The following is a 16,975-nucleotide window of genomic DNA, read 5'->3' as shown; positions in this document are numbered from 1 at the left end:
GTGTCATTTAGCTTGGTAGTTTTAATTTTTTATATCGTGTTGATTGTTATTTGTTTCAGACATAGTTGGGAAGTTTCTCATCCTTCATTAACACTAGGATCTTTTGATCATTTTTATTAAGGGGTTAACTAATAACATATTGATAAACTTGTGCTCCACATGTATGGTACATACCCTAAGGTGGTATTTGATGTTTGGTGTAGTGGATGCTGCCAGCATTTTCTACTTGTTATGATGAATTAATCGATAGATGGGACAATAAGGTCACCTCAGTAGGGTTGTATGAATTGGATTTATGTCCTGAATTCCATGGCTTAACTGGAGATGTGAACTCTCGGGTTGCATTTAGTAGCAGCTTTAAAAAAGGGAGACAGATATTTCGACTCCAAGTTGAACAAGCAAAACTTTTTTTCCAAGAGCATCAGCAAATTGATTCCTCAAATTTAAGGTACATTTCATTTCACATCACTAGTTCTCTATCGATCCAAATAAAAAGTAACATTTTGTATGAACAGCTTGTTCCCACCGAAAGTGAACACTAGAAGAATTGAAATTTACGAAGAAGTTCGAACTTTATTAAGAGGTATAATTGAAAAGTGAGAAAAGGCTATTGAAATGGGAAATAGTTTTGTCAATGACTTGTTGGGCTTGCTAATGGAATCCAATCTCAATGTATCTCAAGAGAATAAGAGATTGAAGAACATTGGAATGACAATCGATAATGTTGTAGAGGAGTGTAAGGTATTCTACCTCGTGGGACACGAAACCCATCAAATTTGCTATCATGGACAATGATCCTATTGAGTATGCATCCGAGTTGGCAAGAGTGAGCAAGGGACAAGGTTCTAGACGTATTAGGAAGAGAGAAACCGAATTTTGATTGCTTGAATTGTTTGAAGGCTGTGAGTAAATTCTTGCTAGTCCTTTTAACTTGGATCATTTTCTTGTAAACTTCTCTAAAACTCTTGACATATTTATTGTAGGTGAACATGATTCTCTATGAGGTTTTAAGGTTATACCCACCAGCAATACTTCATCGATAAATTCAAAAGGAAACCAAATTAGGAGAGTTCTCCCTCCCAAAAGATTTAACTATCACTATGCCTATACACCTTGTACCCCGCAATCTGAACAATAGGGCAACGATGCAAATGAATTCAATCTAGAAAGACTCTCTAATGGGATTTCAAAGGTGTCAAAGGACCAAATCTCATACTTCCCATTTGGTTGGGGTCCGCGAATATGCATCGGACAAAACTTTGCTCTGCTAGAAGCTAAGATCCTACAAAACTTTTCTTTTGAATTTCCAATACGCATGCTCCTTTTTTGCCACTCTCACCCCCGAGTATGATGCTCAAGTCATCTTGCATAAACTCTAAGGCAGCATAAGTTAAGGACTAGCTAATTGATCGAATGTAGCATCCTTAGAGCTAATTGTTCTAAACATTGCTTCCATGTGTAGTATGTAGTTTAAGAAAAGAGTTTAATACCTTGTTTTTTGTACTTTTATGCATCTTTGTCATTTGATATACTTTACATAAATTTTAGGTTAGCTAGTTTGTTATTTATTTCAATGTGACGAGGTTGGGATGAACAAATGTTTAAATATTGAAGTGCTCCAACAATACTACGGTAGAATATGAAATAAGATAGTACATCACCATCCCAAGAAACATTAAAATCACCTTGCGTAGGAGTAGAAATAGACTTGCAATAGATCATACATGTTCTAAAACACCCTTGTGGCCAAGATGAGATTTTAAACCTTGATTAGTCTTCCTTTAAATACCCTATCTAAAGCATGTTTTTCGTAAAGGTTGATTAACCAGTTTTGGGCCAGCGTACAAAATAATTCCAGCCATCAAAATGAAGATTCGAATGATGAGGTTGTGGTCCTCCCAAGATACTTGAATGATCAAAGATTGGTGATCAAATGTGCCACATGGCGAACAACTGCGAGTATGTGACAAACCAGATTGATTCCAAGGAAGTAGGTACACCATAAACCCCAATGGGGTTGGCTTAGCGGTAAAACTAGCATAGGGGTTTGCTCCTTCTGATTGCATGTTGAGAAGCTTCCATGGGGTTGGGATGTGTGAAGGTAGGGACTACTCCCATTGCAAAGGGTGTGGGGGAAACCTTGCTTCAAAAAAAAAAATAAAATTATATGTGGGTTCACCATCCATTACGAGAGAAATGGAGCAATTGGTGGTGGTGGGGGGATAGAAGTAGGTGGGATGTGACTTATCAATCAGGCACTATTATATCTCTTAGTGTCATCTCCACTCTTCTCTTCCCAGCATTATGAGTGCTAATGCAATTATTTGGTTCACTCTGTTTTCACAAGGGCAGAGAAGAATGCTCTATCAATTTAAAAGTGGGGTCAAAATCAACAAAATGTGGTAGAAAAGGTAATCCTTGGTGGGAATCTAAGGGTCATATATTTTGGGTTTACTAACCAAACTAAAGTTGGGCTCACATACTAATGGAAATCGACAGTGAAATCAACTTGATCGACAACCATTTAGCCACTAGATTTCCCTAGAAAAATTGCCCAAATCCAACCGATAGAATCTTCAAATGAAAAAGGGCCATTGGTCATAAATAATCACCAAGACTAATTTTTGGGTCCTTGAAATGATCAGCCCCCTTTTATTATAGGGTTAGAGTTTAAAAGTTTCTAAATAATCAACACCTCATATTAAGTGGGGCCAGCGATCTTCTTATGGACCCATTAGCCTTTCCTGGTATACCCACCCCACCCCCATTATAAGTAGAGGTCAATGGACCTTGAGGTGAGACAATGCTTCGGCAAGACTAGAAAGTTCTCTGATTGAAGAAATTAACATTCCGCATGATATATCTTAAATGGGCAAGCAACGCGAGTCTATGGGTGTAAAGATGAAAATCACACACAAGAGAATTCCCTTATAAATTGGAGCAATATAATAAGATATCATCACAAAACCTTACAATTTTGGGCACATATCAAGTAGGGCCTTGTTGAATTCTTCATGGAAAAGCAAAAATCATTAATTCCTCTATAACTTAAATTGCAAGGATTAAAAATTGTGGAAACACAAGACAACATAATAAAACGACAATAAACATCCCTCATAACTTAATACTGCACTTTAATTTATGATAACTAGCCACAACCATGTAATCCTCAATGTTGTTTTGTTTTGTAAATGATAATTATAGACCAAACTTAATTATGGTATGTATCCATCCTGGGTCTCCCCCTCTTGTTGATACTGGGGATCCTCCTTGGAGTTGTTGAACTCATATGCATTATCATTGTTCCCATAGTTATATTTGTTCGTCGAATCCACCCCTTTTGATGTTCCAAACCCCTCGTAGCTTCCACTCATTGGCTGGTATTCGTTACGATATGAATCCTCATTATTCAACTTGTAAGAGTACTTGCCATTCTCTAGGAACCTTGTGTCACTCATGCCTTGTTTCTCGTGCTTGGACCAATTGTTGTTGTTGTTGTTGTAATTGTAGTTGTTGTTGGAGTCCGTGTTGAACTCTTTGTACTTGTAGCTTCCGCTGGAGTACTCTTCAGTTGATGTTTTGCCAGGGAGGTTGGCATACATGTCATATGCATTATTGGTGGTGGTGGTGGTGGTGGGAGAGTATTGGTTCTTGTCACGACCGTAGAGGCCATGACCATTGCCAGTTTGTGGGATGAAGCTTGGTTCCTCATCTTGTTTACCTAAAGGTGCATGTTCCTCGGGGAGCTCAGTCTCCTTATCATTGGTGGTGGTGGTGGTAGGGGTGGTCGCGTGGTTATTAGTTGTGGTGGTGGGGATGGTGGCTGTGTTTTCATCGCGGGTGAACTTGCTGAAGAATTTGCTCTCCCTGGCTTGAATTAGGGAAGAGGAGATGAGGAAGGTTAGAAAGATGAAAGAAAGGTGTTTGGGAGAGGGGGCCATGAGTGAGTTAGAACTTAGATATGAGTGGTGGATGGTTTGAGTGCAAACGTTGGGATCCAAGTCTTATATAGACCTCTCTCTCTCTCTCTCTCTCCACACAAGAACATATGAATGATAATTGTGGTCCCTTGTATAAGTTCATTTTAAGAAATATCATTTTGTTTTAAAGATAATTACCACTTATATAATAAAATATAATGGTTGTGTTTCCCATGTTTATCCTCATTCCCCCACCACCAGAAAGAGGGGTTCAGATTCAATCTCATACCTATCTCGAGGGCAATATTTAATTTTATTCCTTTTTCTCTCCATCTCTTTACAAGAATGTCCCTCTCTAACTTTATTATATTTCCTTTTTCTAACCCCCTTTCCAAAAGAGCCTCTTCGACTTTATAAATTGTCTTTGCTCATCTTTCCCTTTTTCAATAATATACCCCTCTAATTTTATGATCTTTCCTTTTCACTCAATTTCTGATAATATTCCTCAAAATTTTCATTTTTCAATAATATACCTTTTTAATTTTATTATCTTTTCTCTTCACCCTCTTTTCCCGATAATACCCATCTAATTTCCATGTCTTTGATCTTCTATTCCATTAACACTTTGGGTAAGACTAATCCCACAATCACATGAACCACCCCAAAAAGTCCTACATGCAACTAGTTGAGTCGAGGGTCAACCACACTCTAGAGGATGACCCTTAAGAATTCATTGTTTGGTGGGGTTTCGAATACTTGACCTACTCTTCTTGAGGGTTTTATCAAGGCTCGACTTGCCATTGGGTAAATCCCTTGGGGTTTGATGGGTTTTATGATAATTTCAAGTAATTTTTTTTTTTACTCACATAAAAGTCAATTTGGGATATAATAGAAATCTGATTCAAACAATGACACGAACCCACATATATCGAGGGTATCCCCAATTTACAAAAATACCCTCATTATGTTATGTGTAATTGGTCATTCAAGATTCTATCAAATCTAAGATTGACTTTTCTTTGAGCAAAAATCTCACTTCAAGTGAGATTAGTTCCAACTCCACAAAAAAAAGAAAAAGGAGATTAATTTGGATTTATTGACCATTTAGTAGAGGGCAATATAAGAATTTGAGAATTTAAATCTTCCTAGAAATGTCCGGGCAATTATGCGGGGATTGAGGCGTTGGATAGTTAGATGATAGCCTTCGGTGCACGCTCCATGTGCACTCTTTTAACTTTTTGTCTAACATCGTGGGTCACCTAACAAGTCTTCGATCAAAACTTCTTGCCTTTTTGAAGCAGACTTCTCTTGTTCTCATTCTCTCTTTGTGGGTCGAGTCGGATCAAAGTTTCGTGCCCCTATTCATGCAGATCCAATGTCTTTTTATCTTAAAATATTAGATCAGATGGTTAGGATTCCTCTTTAGATGGTCCAAAATTCAAGTGATGAGTAGAAAATGTAATCACTACATTTCCAAACGGTGGTTAGTAGTACATTTTGTCAACAACACCGATTGACTTTGACTCCATCAAGATACCTTTTCTCCTCTTGTCTTGGTGTTAACTTGGTTGTGGCGTGATAGGCGGAGAGATGTTAGTTAGAAGTTAGGCCTATTTTACCTGGTTTGGCTCAGTTCGGTTTGGTTCGGTCGGGTTTGTGGTTTGCGAATCATCACTCTAAAAAGATAAGCAGAGATATTTCATTTCTTAATTAGTTTACTTAGGTTGGTTAATTGGATTCATATGTGTGTACATATAATTCAAGCATGCATGTTACGATTACGAACTGAATTCCACCAATCCAGTATGAACTATCCCACAAATTGATTCATTTTATACACGTTCACGGTTCGGTCCAATTGGAATGAATCTAGTAACATATGGTTAGAAACTAGGTTGCTATTATTAGAGTATTAGTTATGTTATTATGTATTAAAGTATATTGAGATGCATCAAATCACATTTAAATATGTGATTAGGGTAATTGTGTAATTTCTTGTACCCATCTTCTGTATTTAATAAGAAACTTACACATGTCATTGATCTGGGGTTTTCACTTAGCAAGAAATTTATCAACTATAAATGGATTTGGGGCAGATCCAATTGGGTCATTAAGAAATTGATTGGATTGGGATTTGATCCAATACATTACCTAATTGACCCTTATTGGATGGATTCTTATCGAAGCCAAGAGCCTCAGTACAAATTGGATTGCGTCTTAATTGCATTACAAATGGATTGGATCTCGGGTGGATTACAACGTGTAAAATACTATCTGATTGGATCCAAAAGCTTAATCCAAATCCTAAAGTTTTGGATCAGATGAGGTTGGATGTTGATTAGTTTGGGGGCCCGAGTTGGGTTGATCCTAGGTTTAATTTTATAATCCCAACAAATCAGGCTTATTGACCATGAATGTCCGGCCCACTTTTTTGGTGAACCTATTTGGTGATTTCTAGTCATTCATTCATGGGTTTGAAGCCCTTTTTTTTTCAATCCATGGGCTTGGCTCATGAAGGAAATGGATTCAGTGACAGGCCCACCATTACTTTGGATTCCATTTAGGATAACTGACCGAGTCGTGATGAATGCACACAAAATATATTGAGCTTGTGAGTCCTATGGATCAAGCCCGTGATGGTCCATAGAAATCCATTTCCAATTTCAAGGCCCAATATATAGTCATTGCCAATGATCGAGCCGTTGATGTTTGTTTTCTGGTTCGTTAGGTGCCACATTTTTCAGATTAAAATCCAACAGGTTTCGGTCTTAGCCAAAACCGATCGTGACCCAATTGAGGCCTATTAAAGTTGAGCTATTTGCTCCTCATTCTCTATTGCATTCGGATGCATCTTGTTTTCGGGTAAATACTCTACATTTGGCAAATTGGATTTGAATGGATAAATTCTTCAACAACAAGCACATGGCTATAGAAGATTCTTCATCGACAATTGCACTTTTGGAGGTAATTGATTTTATCAAATTCACAATGATCATCGATCACCATGAGTTTGAGGTTGGGTGTTAGAGTATTAGATAGAAAGCAACGTAATAAGGTGTACTAAGATACACCAAATAATTTATATGAAAATTATGATAGATTTGATGAGATCTGATTAGATTAGGATTAGATTTAGTTTGTGTTATCCAATAGGTTATGTTTTCCTAAATTTTCTATATATAAACCCTCTTAGGGTTATTGTACTTAATTAATCAAGAATGAAAAAAAATAAAATCCTATTTTTTTTTTCCACAATATTCAACAAGCGTTCACATAATAAAACTATGGATTTATGTTAAATTTAAGAAAACTCATTAATGCTAATAGAGATAAGTTTAAAATTATTTGTAAATTCATAACAAGAAGTTGTATGGGTAAATTATTTGGGGTCGGTTGGATGAATCTTGCTCCTCCATACCATTGTATCGAACCCAAGACTTTTGCTATTGAGAGTGAGTTTATATCTGCTTCCAAGTTCTTTTAGATCTTCCTCTAACTCTTTTAGGTCTTTTAAAAACTATAATCAGGTTTTGTCTTAGTTTATCACCTATTCGAGCTATTCCTATATCTTTCAACCACTCTTGAGAAGGTTTACTAATTAAATCCAATTCCTCCATATCACTCTATCCAAATCCAAGTATTTAGTTATTGAGAATGCCTTTATATTTACTTTCATTGTCTTCATCCAAGTTCTTTCAGACCGGCACTTGTTTTTTAGGACCTTCATCTTGAGTATTTCCTCTCGCCTTGGTCCCTTGTGGAAAACCTTAGCATTTTGTATTTATTGATAAAAAAATGACATCATCTTCTACCTAAAAATCCTATGTTGTTCTTTATGTTTGAAGGTTAAAGTAGATTTATATTAATGTTGAAGGATATGGTACAAATATTTACCCAAGATGATGAAGATGATTAGTTTTGGAAAGAGAAAATCAAAGGATTTTTAGTTTTGGGGTGAAGACAAGGGTATTAAAGTCATTCTGCATTAATCTATTAGAGAAGACTGTGGCCAAAAGGCACTAGCTGTTTTGGAGAACTAGAATGGTAGAACTAATGCATGAATTTTAAGGAATTATTTGATGTAAGGTTGATTTTAGCTTTGATTATTGCCTTATTTTTATTTTTGAATGTTCACAAGGGTCTAGATATTCTACCATTGGATTATAAATTTAATTTTCAGTATTTTTCAATTTACTTTGCTATATGGGTTGAAGTAATGTCTTTCCCTATAATAACATATCATCTACACAACCCCGAGGGGTTGGCTCGATGGTAATTTCGGACTAATAAGTGATTAATGTCCATAAGTCATGAGTTCGATACCTAATATGAGCATTAATTCCTCAGGGGCCACCCGTGAGACGCACCCTCATCACTTTAACTTACCTGATGCATGTGGTGCGGGCGTTGCATGTGCCCCGAGATTAGTCATTGGACAATATCATAGTCTATGAACCGGACAAACATTATGCGAAAATTGGAAAATTCGACAAAAAAAATTGACACGACAAAAAAAAATTGACGGATCAGGGCCTACAGATTTTAGAAACTGAATTTTGACAGTCTAGAACATTCACAATTCTTAATGTTCCTAGATTTTATGGTTTAGAGTTGTCAAATTTCTCTCATCCTTCATTAATTTGACAGTTTCGACCCCGTCAAAAATAAAAATTTGACAATGAAAAATTCAACGCCAATTCAACCTCTATGCCCGTCGAATTTTGTGAAATTTGACGGCCCAGGGCATCAAATTTGGGCTTTCTTCACATTGTGAAAGCCCGGGTCTAGTTATATATATGTAACTATAAATATAATGGGTCGCGCTCAAGGGCCAACTTTTTGGCAAAACATGAGTTAGAAGTTTTGGAATGGGCTGATTTTTGGTGAGGATGATCTCTACGGTGAGGAGATCATCCTCACCAAAAATCAGCCCATTCCAAAACTTCTAACCCATGTTTACAAGTTGAAAAATCGTGAACCGTTCATTTTTTGTAAACTATTTTTGATGGGGTTAGAAGTTTTGGAATGGGCTGATTTTTGGTGAGGATGATCTCCTCACCGTAGAGATCATCCTCACCAAAATCATCCCATTCCAAAACTACGAACTCATGTTTTGAAAAATGTTTTGCCAAAAAGTTGGCCCTTGAACGCCACCCAAATATAATTAGATCCAACCCTTGTTGAGTCGGCTGTTTTATGGGATCTCAATATTAAATCAGCATCTTATCTGATGGCAATTGGGTCGGCTTTGAATTGTATCAAATCCAATTTTGATATACAAAATTTAACTTACTACTAATAATCACATAAAATATATAATCTAATCTGCACAATTTCTCACATTTTATTGGATTAGGATCCTATGGTATGCAATCATGGTTGGTTATCGTATCAAATCCTTGTTGGAATCCAAATCCTTGATTCAAGGTTATCATATCAAAACGGATTGGATTTTGGGAATCATCCCCAATCCATTGACAGCTCTTGGAGTAGACAATTTTCTTAAACATAATTTAAAAAGAAAATTTCTATATCAGTAGGGGTGTCAATGACTAGTTGAAAATTTGAATCAAAATTCAAAATCATATTAAATGGAATAATTTTTTGAATATTCTGGTTATTGAATTTGGATAACTTTTTTATATTCAAATAATTTTCAAATACATATTCAGATATTGATATATCGATTTGAAAATGTCTGATCCGAATGCATATCCAATAATGTAGTCAAAGTGTTTTGTCTTATATGGGCTAAAAGTTTCGGAATGGACTGATTTTTTGTGAAGATGATATCTATGGTAAGGACATCATCCTTACATAAAATCAGTCGATTTTGAAACTTCTAACCCTATCAAAAGTTGTTTACAAGTTAACGGTAAAAATTAATGATCAATTATTCTTCAATTTGTAAGTCAATTTTGTTGGGGTTAGAAGTTTTAGAATGGGTTTATATATATTCTCATTCAAACACCACTCTCTTTTCAACTCACTCTTTTTCCCAATTATGTTTTTTTTAAAGAAAAGAAAAGAAAAGAACTAAAAATTGGTAAAATGGTGGGAATAAAAAATTGCAACTCATATTCAAAATCCTAGGTTTTTCAATTTAGGATATTTCAAACACAACTTTAATTTAGGTTTTTAATTTTTAATTTTTTGAATTGTGTGGCTCCTTCATTGATGAGACTTTGTTTTTTTGTTTTTCCTTAAACTTGAAAATCAAAGGTGGACAAAACCCTAGATTTTGGCATTTTAGGATTTTTTTTTTCATTGATAATAGTTCTTCAATTCAGAATGAGATATTATTGAATATCTCATATGGTGAGGGATAGGGACAACCCAAATCGTGAACTAAATCGCTCATTAGTTGACGTTATCTTAAGACGTATTATCAAACCACGTGGCATTATCAAGAAGATTTGATACTATCAAATTTGGAAAAAAATTCTTAGTATGAAAGAATTCTTTCCCTATAAATAACTTCCTTTCTAGAGGAGGATTGATTAAACAATTATAATCTTATTAGCATTAGGTTCCCTTCTATGGGTTTTATCTAATTTAAAAGGGATGACAAATGAAATACGTTATAAAAAGGGATCTGAAAAAAAAGAAAGTATGTAAAAGGAGTCACCATACAACAAGAATGGGGATTATAGTGAAATAACTCCCATGGAGCTCGTGGATGTAGGCATTTTCGCCGCACTACATAAAATCTTTTGTTTTCTCTCTTTTTGTATTATTTGCTTAATTTGTTTGTGTGATCCTTACCAAAGTTAAGATCTTAAGGTGGAGCAAATTTTTTGCATCTAGCTAATCGAATTGAACTCAATCTGATTCGTACTACTTTTCTTCTTATAGCTTCCCCCAATGCTTTTTTTTTTTCCTGCTTTTCTTTCTATAGCTCTTTGTAATGCTTTTTCAATTGTTGAATGGGCACCACTTCATCTAGATGACAAATTCGTTAAAATTTGGGAATTCGTATATTTCCAAACCATTGACCAACCCATAAAAAATTTCTTTGTCGAATTTTTTTTTTTGAGAATGAGTTAGTCTAAGACCTCATATGATGACGTTAACACTTTTCAATAATACCATTGTCTATTTTTTTTCTTTCAATTTTTTTTTCTTTATTATTTATATAATAAATGATTTTTTACAAAATAAATGTTTGTCTTTTATATAATACTAGTAAAGTGCCACGTGAAAAATTAAAAAATCAACCTATAAAAAATGTATAGCCTCATTAATTTTATTTTGCATCGTAATAAATTTTCAGGCATCAAAATGAAATAGAGTTGAAACCATACCTCATTATTTTTCTCATAGTTTACATGTTAGTTAAATTATTTATTTTGTCTTAAAAATCATCTATATTTGTATCTATGAAACATTATATAGTATGACATATTCATCAATATTTTATTTAAGTGAAATTAATATTTGCAAAGTTTTTTTTTTTTTTTTCCCCCTGATCTTTTCTAATTTCTCTTGAGTGCACAATATTAGAAGTTAAGATCATTCTAAAAAGACCTTGAAGCAAACAAGCAAGTCTTTTACTTAAAGAGATATACAGGGTTTTACCCATTGCACAACTTTGTAAAATAATATAGTTGAGAATGATAACCTTTCAATGGAAATTATTGGCAACTAATATAACAGTTACTTACTCTTATAGTGCTTGTACCATATTCTATTTTTTTTAGCCAAAATACTATTTATATCATGATTAAGATTGAACATTGGAAATGATTTAATTTTGAACTTGCATTTCTTAATTTTCACCATGTCCATCACTCAGGTTTCATATACGATTTCTATTACTCCAATTGCCTAAGATGATGGGCGAGTACCAATTTATCTACATCACGTCTCCTTTATGGATCTCTATACATTTTATATTTATAAAATTGAGTAATCACACAACCAAACTTGGAATCATGGTGTTTTCATCATGAAATAAGACACTTATGAATCTTTGATGTTGAGTTACAGGTTTATATCCAACAAGCCATCCACACAGGTTGGAAAGGATGCATATTTTGTTAGTTTTTTTTGCATGGTATGGAATAATAATTGGAATTTTTGTAGTAATTGGCCACATGATATTGAAAAATAATAATAACAAATCATAACAACAAACATATCCCGGTGAATGTAACTTTTTCAATCAAGAAGCAAGTAGAAAGTGACTCGATCAGAAGATTTTAATAGGAGATCAATTGTAGGGAGAGAAGATAGGAAGGAAGGAATCCCCGCTAAACCACCAATCAACCAAGTTAATTAATAAAGAGGAAAGAAACATGAATATTTGTACAAAAATATACAAAGACAATGGTATTTTCCCTCAATAATTTGTCTTCAATGAAGACAATTTCTAATGTCTAATCAAAGAGAGAGAAAATGTCAAGAAATCAAATACCTGAAAATACACACATGAACATCAAAAATCTGAAGGAAAATATTAGCTATAGATGATGTATGAGGCTCACCATCAAATCAACAGTTGAGAGGGAGAATAAAATATTAACATAGATGATGTTTGGGATGAGAGAATATTCCTAGGGAAGAAATGGATCCCTAGGAAACATATTTTCCTTCTCATCCCATCTCAGTTCTTCATTAAATAAGAGTCTCAATCCTCGTTATTTGAGGCGCTAAAAAAAATCCTTCATTCAAAAGAAAAATCTTTTGATAAAAAATTTGGTCTTGGAAGACTCTATGTGCAATTTTTATTTTATTTTATTTTTGGTGGGTAAACTAGACTTGCTAAGAGCAACCCATCAATCTTGCTACAAAATCATAGCAATGGAACATCAAGAAATTTATAAAGTAAAACAAATATCTCTACAATTATAAGTAGGAATCAACCACTCCAAATAATTCAATAGAAAGGCAAACAATCATAGACTTGCATCAATAGATCACGTAAATATATCTTTTCAATATGTTTGTTATAGAAAACAAGTGTTGTGTCCCAAGAAAATTTATACTAACCTCTAGAAAAAGACACAACGCTACAGAAAAGAAAAAAAATATTATTTCCCCCCACATATCATAATAGCTGGCTTAGGAGAATACCCCTTATGATTATAAAGAAAATGGATATTTAGAAAATACTTCTTCAAAAAAAATCTTACAAATATATATAACCCTATAATAAAATAGAGAACCCTGGGCATTTTTGTTCTTAGATATTTTCAAAATTAAATTTATGTCTCACTTTTTTCCCTTTCTTTTAATTTTGAACCATTCTCTCCATTGTTTTAAAAAAAAATCCATTAACCCTAGATTAATCAAAATTTACAGATTAAAAAACTAAGTAATAATTACTATTATGAAGATCTAAACATTACAAAGATAAATTCATATGGTAAACAAAAGGGAAAGGGAACAAATAGATACAAATACCTTATTATAATGTTCATTGTAAATAAGTTGTTTGCTTTCGACACATAAACCTATGGCTTTTGTGTTGCCCTACTAAAACATACTTAATGAATGTTTGTAGCATCTGCATATGAAGAGACTTAATGGCATCACCACACTCTTTACTACAAATTAAGTTTTCCCTATAATTAAAAATCAAATTTCAGGTTTCTTACGCCATTCGCATTACTAGTACCTGAATCTAACATAAATGAAATCATAATTGAGTAATCATCAAATAAGAAGAGGAGACAAATTCTCAAGATAGACCCACTATGCATGCCATAAAAAAACTTATTATTAGTGACATGAATACCAAATACAACCCAATAATTTTAATTCTAACAAAACAATATTTAACAATGTATTAAAGTACTTCTAAATTAAACAATAATTTTTTTGAGAAAGAAATAGAAAATTTACCTCCAACACAATTCAAAACCACATTTCCAAGGTGATGTTTCTTAACTACTTCCACCTCATTGGACTCTCAAATTCCAAAAAACATCAATATAGCATGAAGAAATATAGAAAAATAAATTAAAATCAAAACGATATTTATGAAGAGGAAAAAAAATAGAAGAAAATCATTTCTAGATACAATAATTAAGAATCGAGAATCATATAGAGAAAATATATATATATATATATATATATATATATATATATATAAGGAATTCATTTATAGATATATTCCAATTATCAAATTTCTAAGAAAAAAAATCTAAATAGGAAGATTTAAAGTATCCAACAAAAATTGGAAAATTAAAAGAATTCTATTCTGGAATAAAAGAAGGGAAAAATATGAAAACGTCAAATTCATATTAATTGTCTTGAAATTTAAAGAGATTAGACAAAATCAAAGTAGTTATTTATATAATTATATTAAACTTGATTTATGTCTTTCTAGAGTAAAATCATACATAAGAACTGATTTTTATAGTTTTTGACGATTGATTCTCATGGACCAATTAGACACGATGACTGATCTTTCTCACAAACCCCCAACAATTTGCCTCCACAGGATAGATATGTTCACTCTCTTGCAAAACAAAAATGAAAAATAGAGCTCATATGAAAACTCAAAAGTCAAAATAGAGTTGTAGATTCTTTATCTCCTCCTCGTCCATTGAAAAAGAGATAAAGAGATTGATTATGAAAATTTACTTCTGAAGGGATGTAGCACAAAAGGAGATATCCTTGTGAGTTGAAAATGGAGAGAGAAGGGGCAGGAAGCGATTGACGAAGGGATGTGCAGTTGCCAAGATAAAGCTACTTGAATGAAGTTGATGTGGTATTGGTTGATCTAGCCTCAGAAAACAATAAACAAAAATTGAGCATTTTATTCTCTTTTTATATGTCCCAAAATTTAGGATATAAAATACATTTATTTTGAAAATTAAAAATGTATTTTTCAATAACATATGAAAATTTTAAGTTTTTAATTGGATGCCATCTAATTAAAATATGATGAGAAGAGATCCATTTTTATAAATTAGATAGTAAATGTATTTTTTTTTTTTTGGTCATAAAAGGATAAATTTAAATTTTCTATTGATACAAATTTATCTAATATTCTTATCAACTCAATTGCATGAGAGCTCACACATGGGAAAGAACTGCTTCCAGAGGAATTGAATCACTTGAGAAAAAGGAACTCTTGAAGAAAGTAATTTAGAAAGTATTGATACCATGTAAGAAGCATAAACAATTCTTAGAAAAAATAAAATAGGACAATAAGGATTTCCAACAAAATAAAGTGGAAAATCTATTAAATCCATAAGGAACAATTTGAGGGGCCTAATGAAATAGATTGTCACTAAAAGTATTATGAATAATTTTGTAAGTACTCACCATGATTTCCATGAGAATTGAACTTAAATTTGTAAAGTCTCAAACTTTAACAAGAAAAGAAAACAAAGATTTAAGATAATTAAAACAAATAATTAAGGTTAAAATACAAACTTCAAGAATACAAATAGTTAACAAATATCTTAAACTATTGAATTCATAGACATGGAAGAAAAATCAAGAGTTCTCTACAAGAGGTTGGAGACTATGGAATTTAGAGAGAGAGAGAGAGAGAGAGAGAGAGAGAGAGAGACTTTGTGACGAAAATCAAAGGTTTTCTTCTACAAGATATTGAAGAGGATGGATGAGAAAGACATTTTTGGGTAAAAAATTGAAGAGAATTCTACAATCGAGAGGTACATATTGGCTAGCGACACCTCGTTGCCTGTAATAGGTTATAAATTACTATGCGTGTTCTTCTCAGGATCATGATATCAAATTTCCACACCCATACTTCACCAAATATACTTATTTGAGGTACTAGGGCATATCTACAAGAATGAATCCTACTTTCAATGAGAGTGGGGACACCCTATCACATTAAAATAATAATAAATTGTCATCAAGTTTATGGGTTGTTTGAAACTTTGACTTAATGTGAACACTTGGCTGTTTGTTTGTGGTGAATTGCTATAGTATTATGGTTTTCATGTTTAGTTTGAATATGCTACTTCACTACTCACTATATTTTTTTGCTCTTTCATTTTTAATAACATTTTTGGTACCATAGTTGATATATTATTTTTTCCTTGAGTTTTGTATATTATTTGTATTCTTCTAATACTGTAAATTTGAAAGAATAATCAGGAATATCATGCAATTCACTATATTGATATAAGATTTCACATAAACTAAACTAACTAGTCTAAATCACCTCGAAAAGCAAATAATTGTTGGGATTAATGTACCTCCCCCAACCTAACTTGAAAGAAAAATTATGGTGTGGAGCGTGGACAAAGAGTGTTCAACAAACGATTGAGATGAATAAATATTCCGTAGGGATTCCCCAAGAAAATTGATCTATAGGAAACCTGTATTTCTCTTTCAAGTCACAAAATCATCATCCTAACCCAGAATCTAATATATAAGACGTGTGTTAAGAAGATGCTGAACCATAATGAATTTTTCTTGCACTGGAAGATCTACCTATCATAACATATATTTCAAATATGATCTCATTTTGGCATCAATTATGAACCTGAATTAAATCGTCCAATAATTCACTCAGTCGAACTAAACTACCTAAATAAATTCGTTTATCTTGTAAAAATCAACTTAGAAAAATTAAAATTTATTATGAACCCTAAAAAAAATAAAAATCATCCCACAAAATCCAGTTGTCCATTTATTTAATCTTCAAAATTTCACATACAATCTCTACAAATAATACTAATTTAAACCGAATATAACATCCATAACTCACAAAATCAATTGAGGATGAGATAGTAGTTTACAGAGTTGCAAAGGTTGACACCGAGTTGTTGATTAATAAAGGAGAAACTAAAATAGACTTTTTGAAGCATTGTATAACAAAAAGCCTAATGAGGCCCTAGTGGATATACTTCTCCGCATTACCTTGCTGCAATCTTCAGTTTCAAAAGTGGGTATGAAATCATCTAGGTGTTTCAGAATCGTTTCTGAACTTCTCATTTTTTCAAACTATTTTTTCTTGGAACAAAAAACAAATTCATAATCTTACTAAGAATATATTTCTAGTCTCTAACAAAGACATTGAAAGATTTGCAAAGAAAACAGATCACCAATCCAATCGATGGATTTGC

General features: G+C 33.0%; 1 protein-coding gene across 1 annotated transcript; it reads right to left on the bottom strand.

Moving 5' to 3' along the window:
- Window positions 1–3,008: 3,008 nt before the first annotated feature.
- On the bottom strand, window positions 3,009–3,999 carry LOC147411234 (uncharacterized). The gene has a single exon (XM_086446254.1). The coding sequence runs from the start codon at window positions 3,939–3,941 to the stop codon at window positions 3,216–3,218; it is 726 nt and encodes a 241-aa protein (XP_086302380.1). The 5' UTR covers window positions 3,942–3,999; the 3' UTR covers window positions 3,009–3,215.
- Between the last annotated feature and the right edge of the window lie 12,976 nt (window positions 4,000–16,975).

The sequence above is a fragment of the Akebia trifoliata genome, chromosome 1, assembly GCF_017979445.1.
Source record: "Akebia trifoliata isolate Shusen 1 chromosome 1, ASM1797944v1, whole genome shotgun sequence".
Classification (NCBI taxonomy): Eukaryota; Viridiplantae; Streptophyta; class Magnoliopsida; order Ranunculales; family Lardizabalaceae; genus Akebia; species Akebia trifoliata.
Note: the sequence above shows the minus strand (reverse complement) of the source record. Positions and strands in the feature narration are given on the sequence as shown.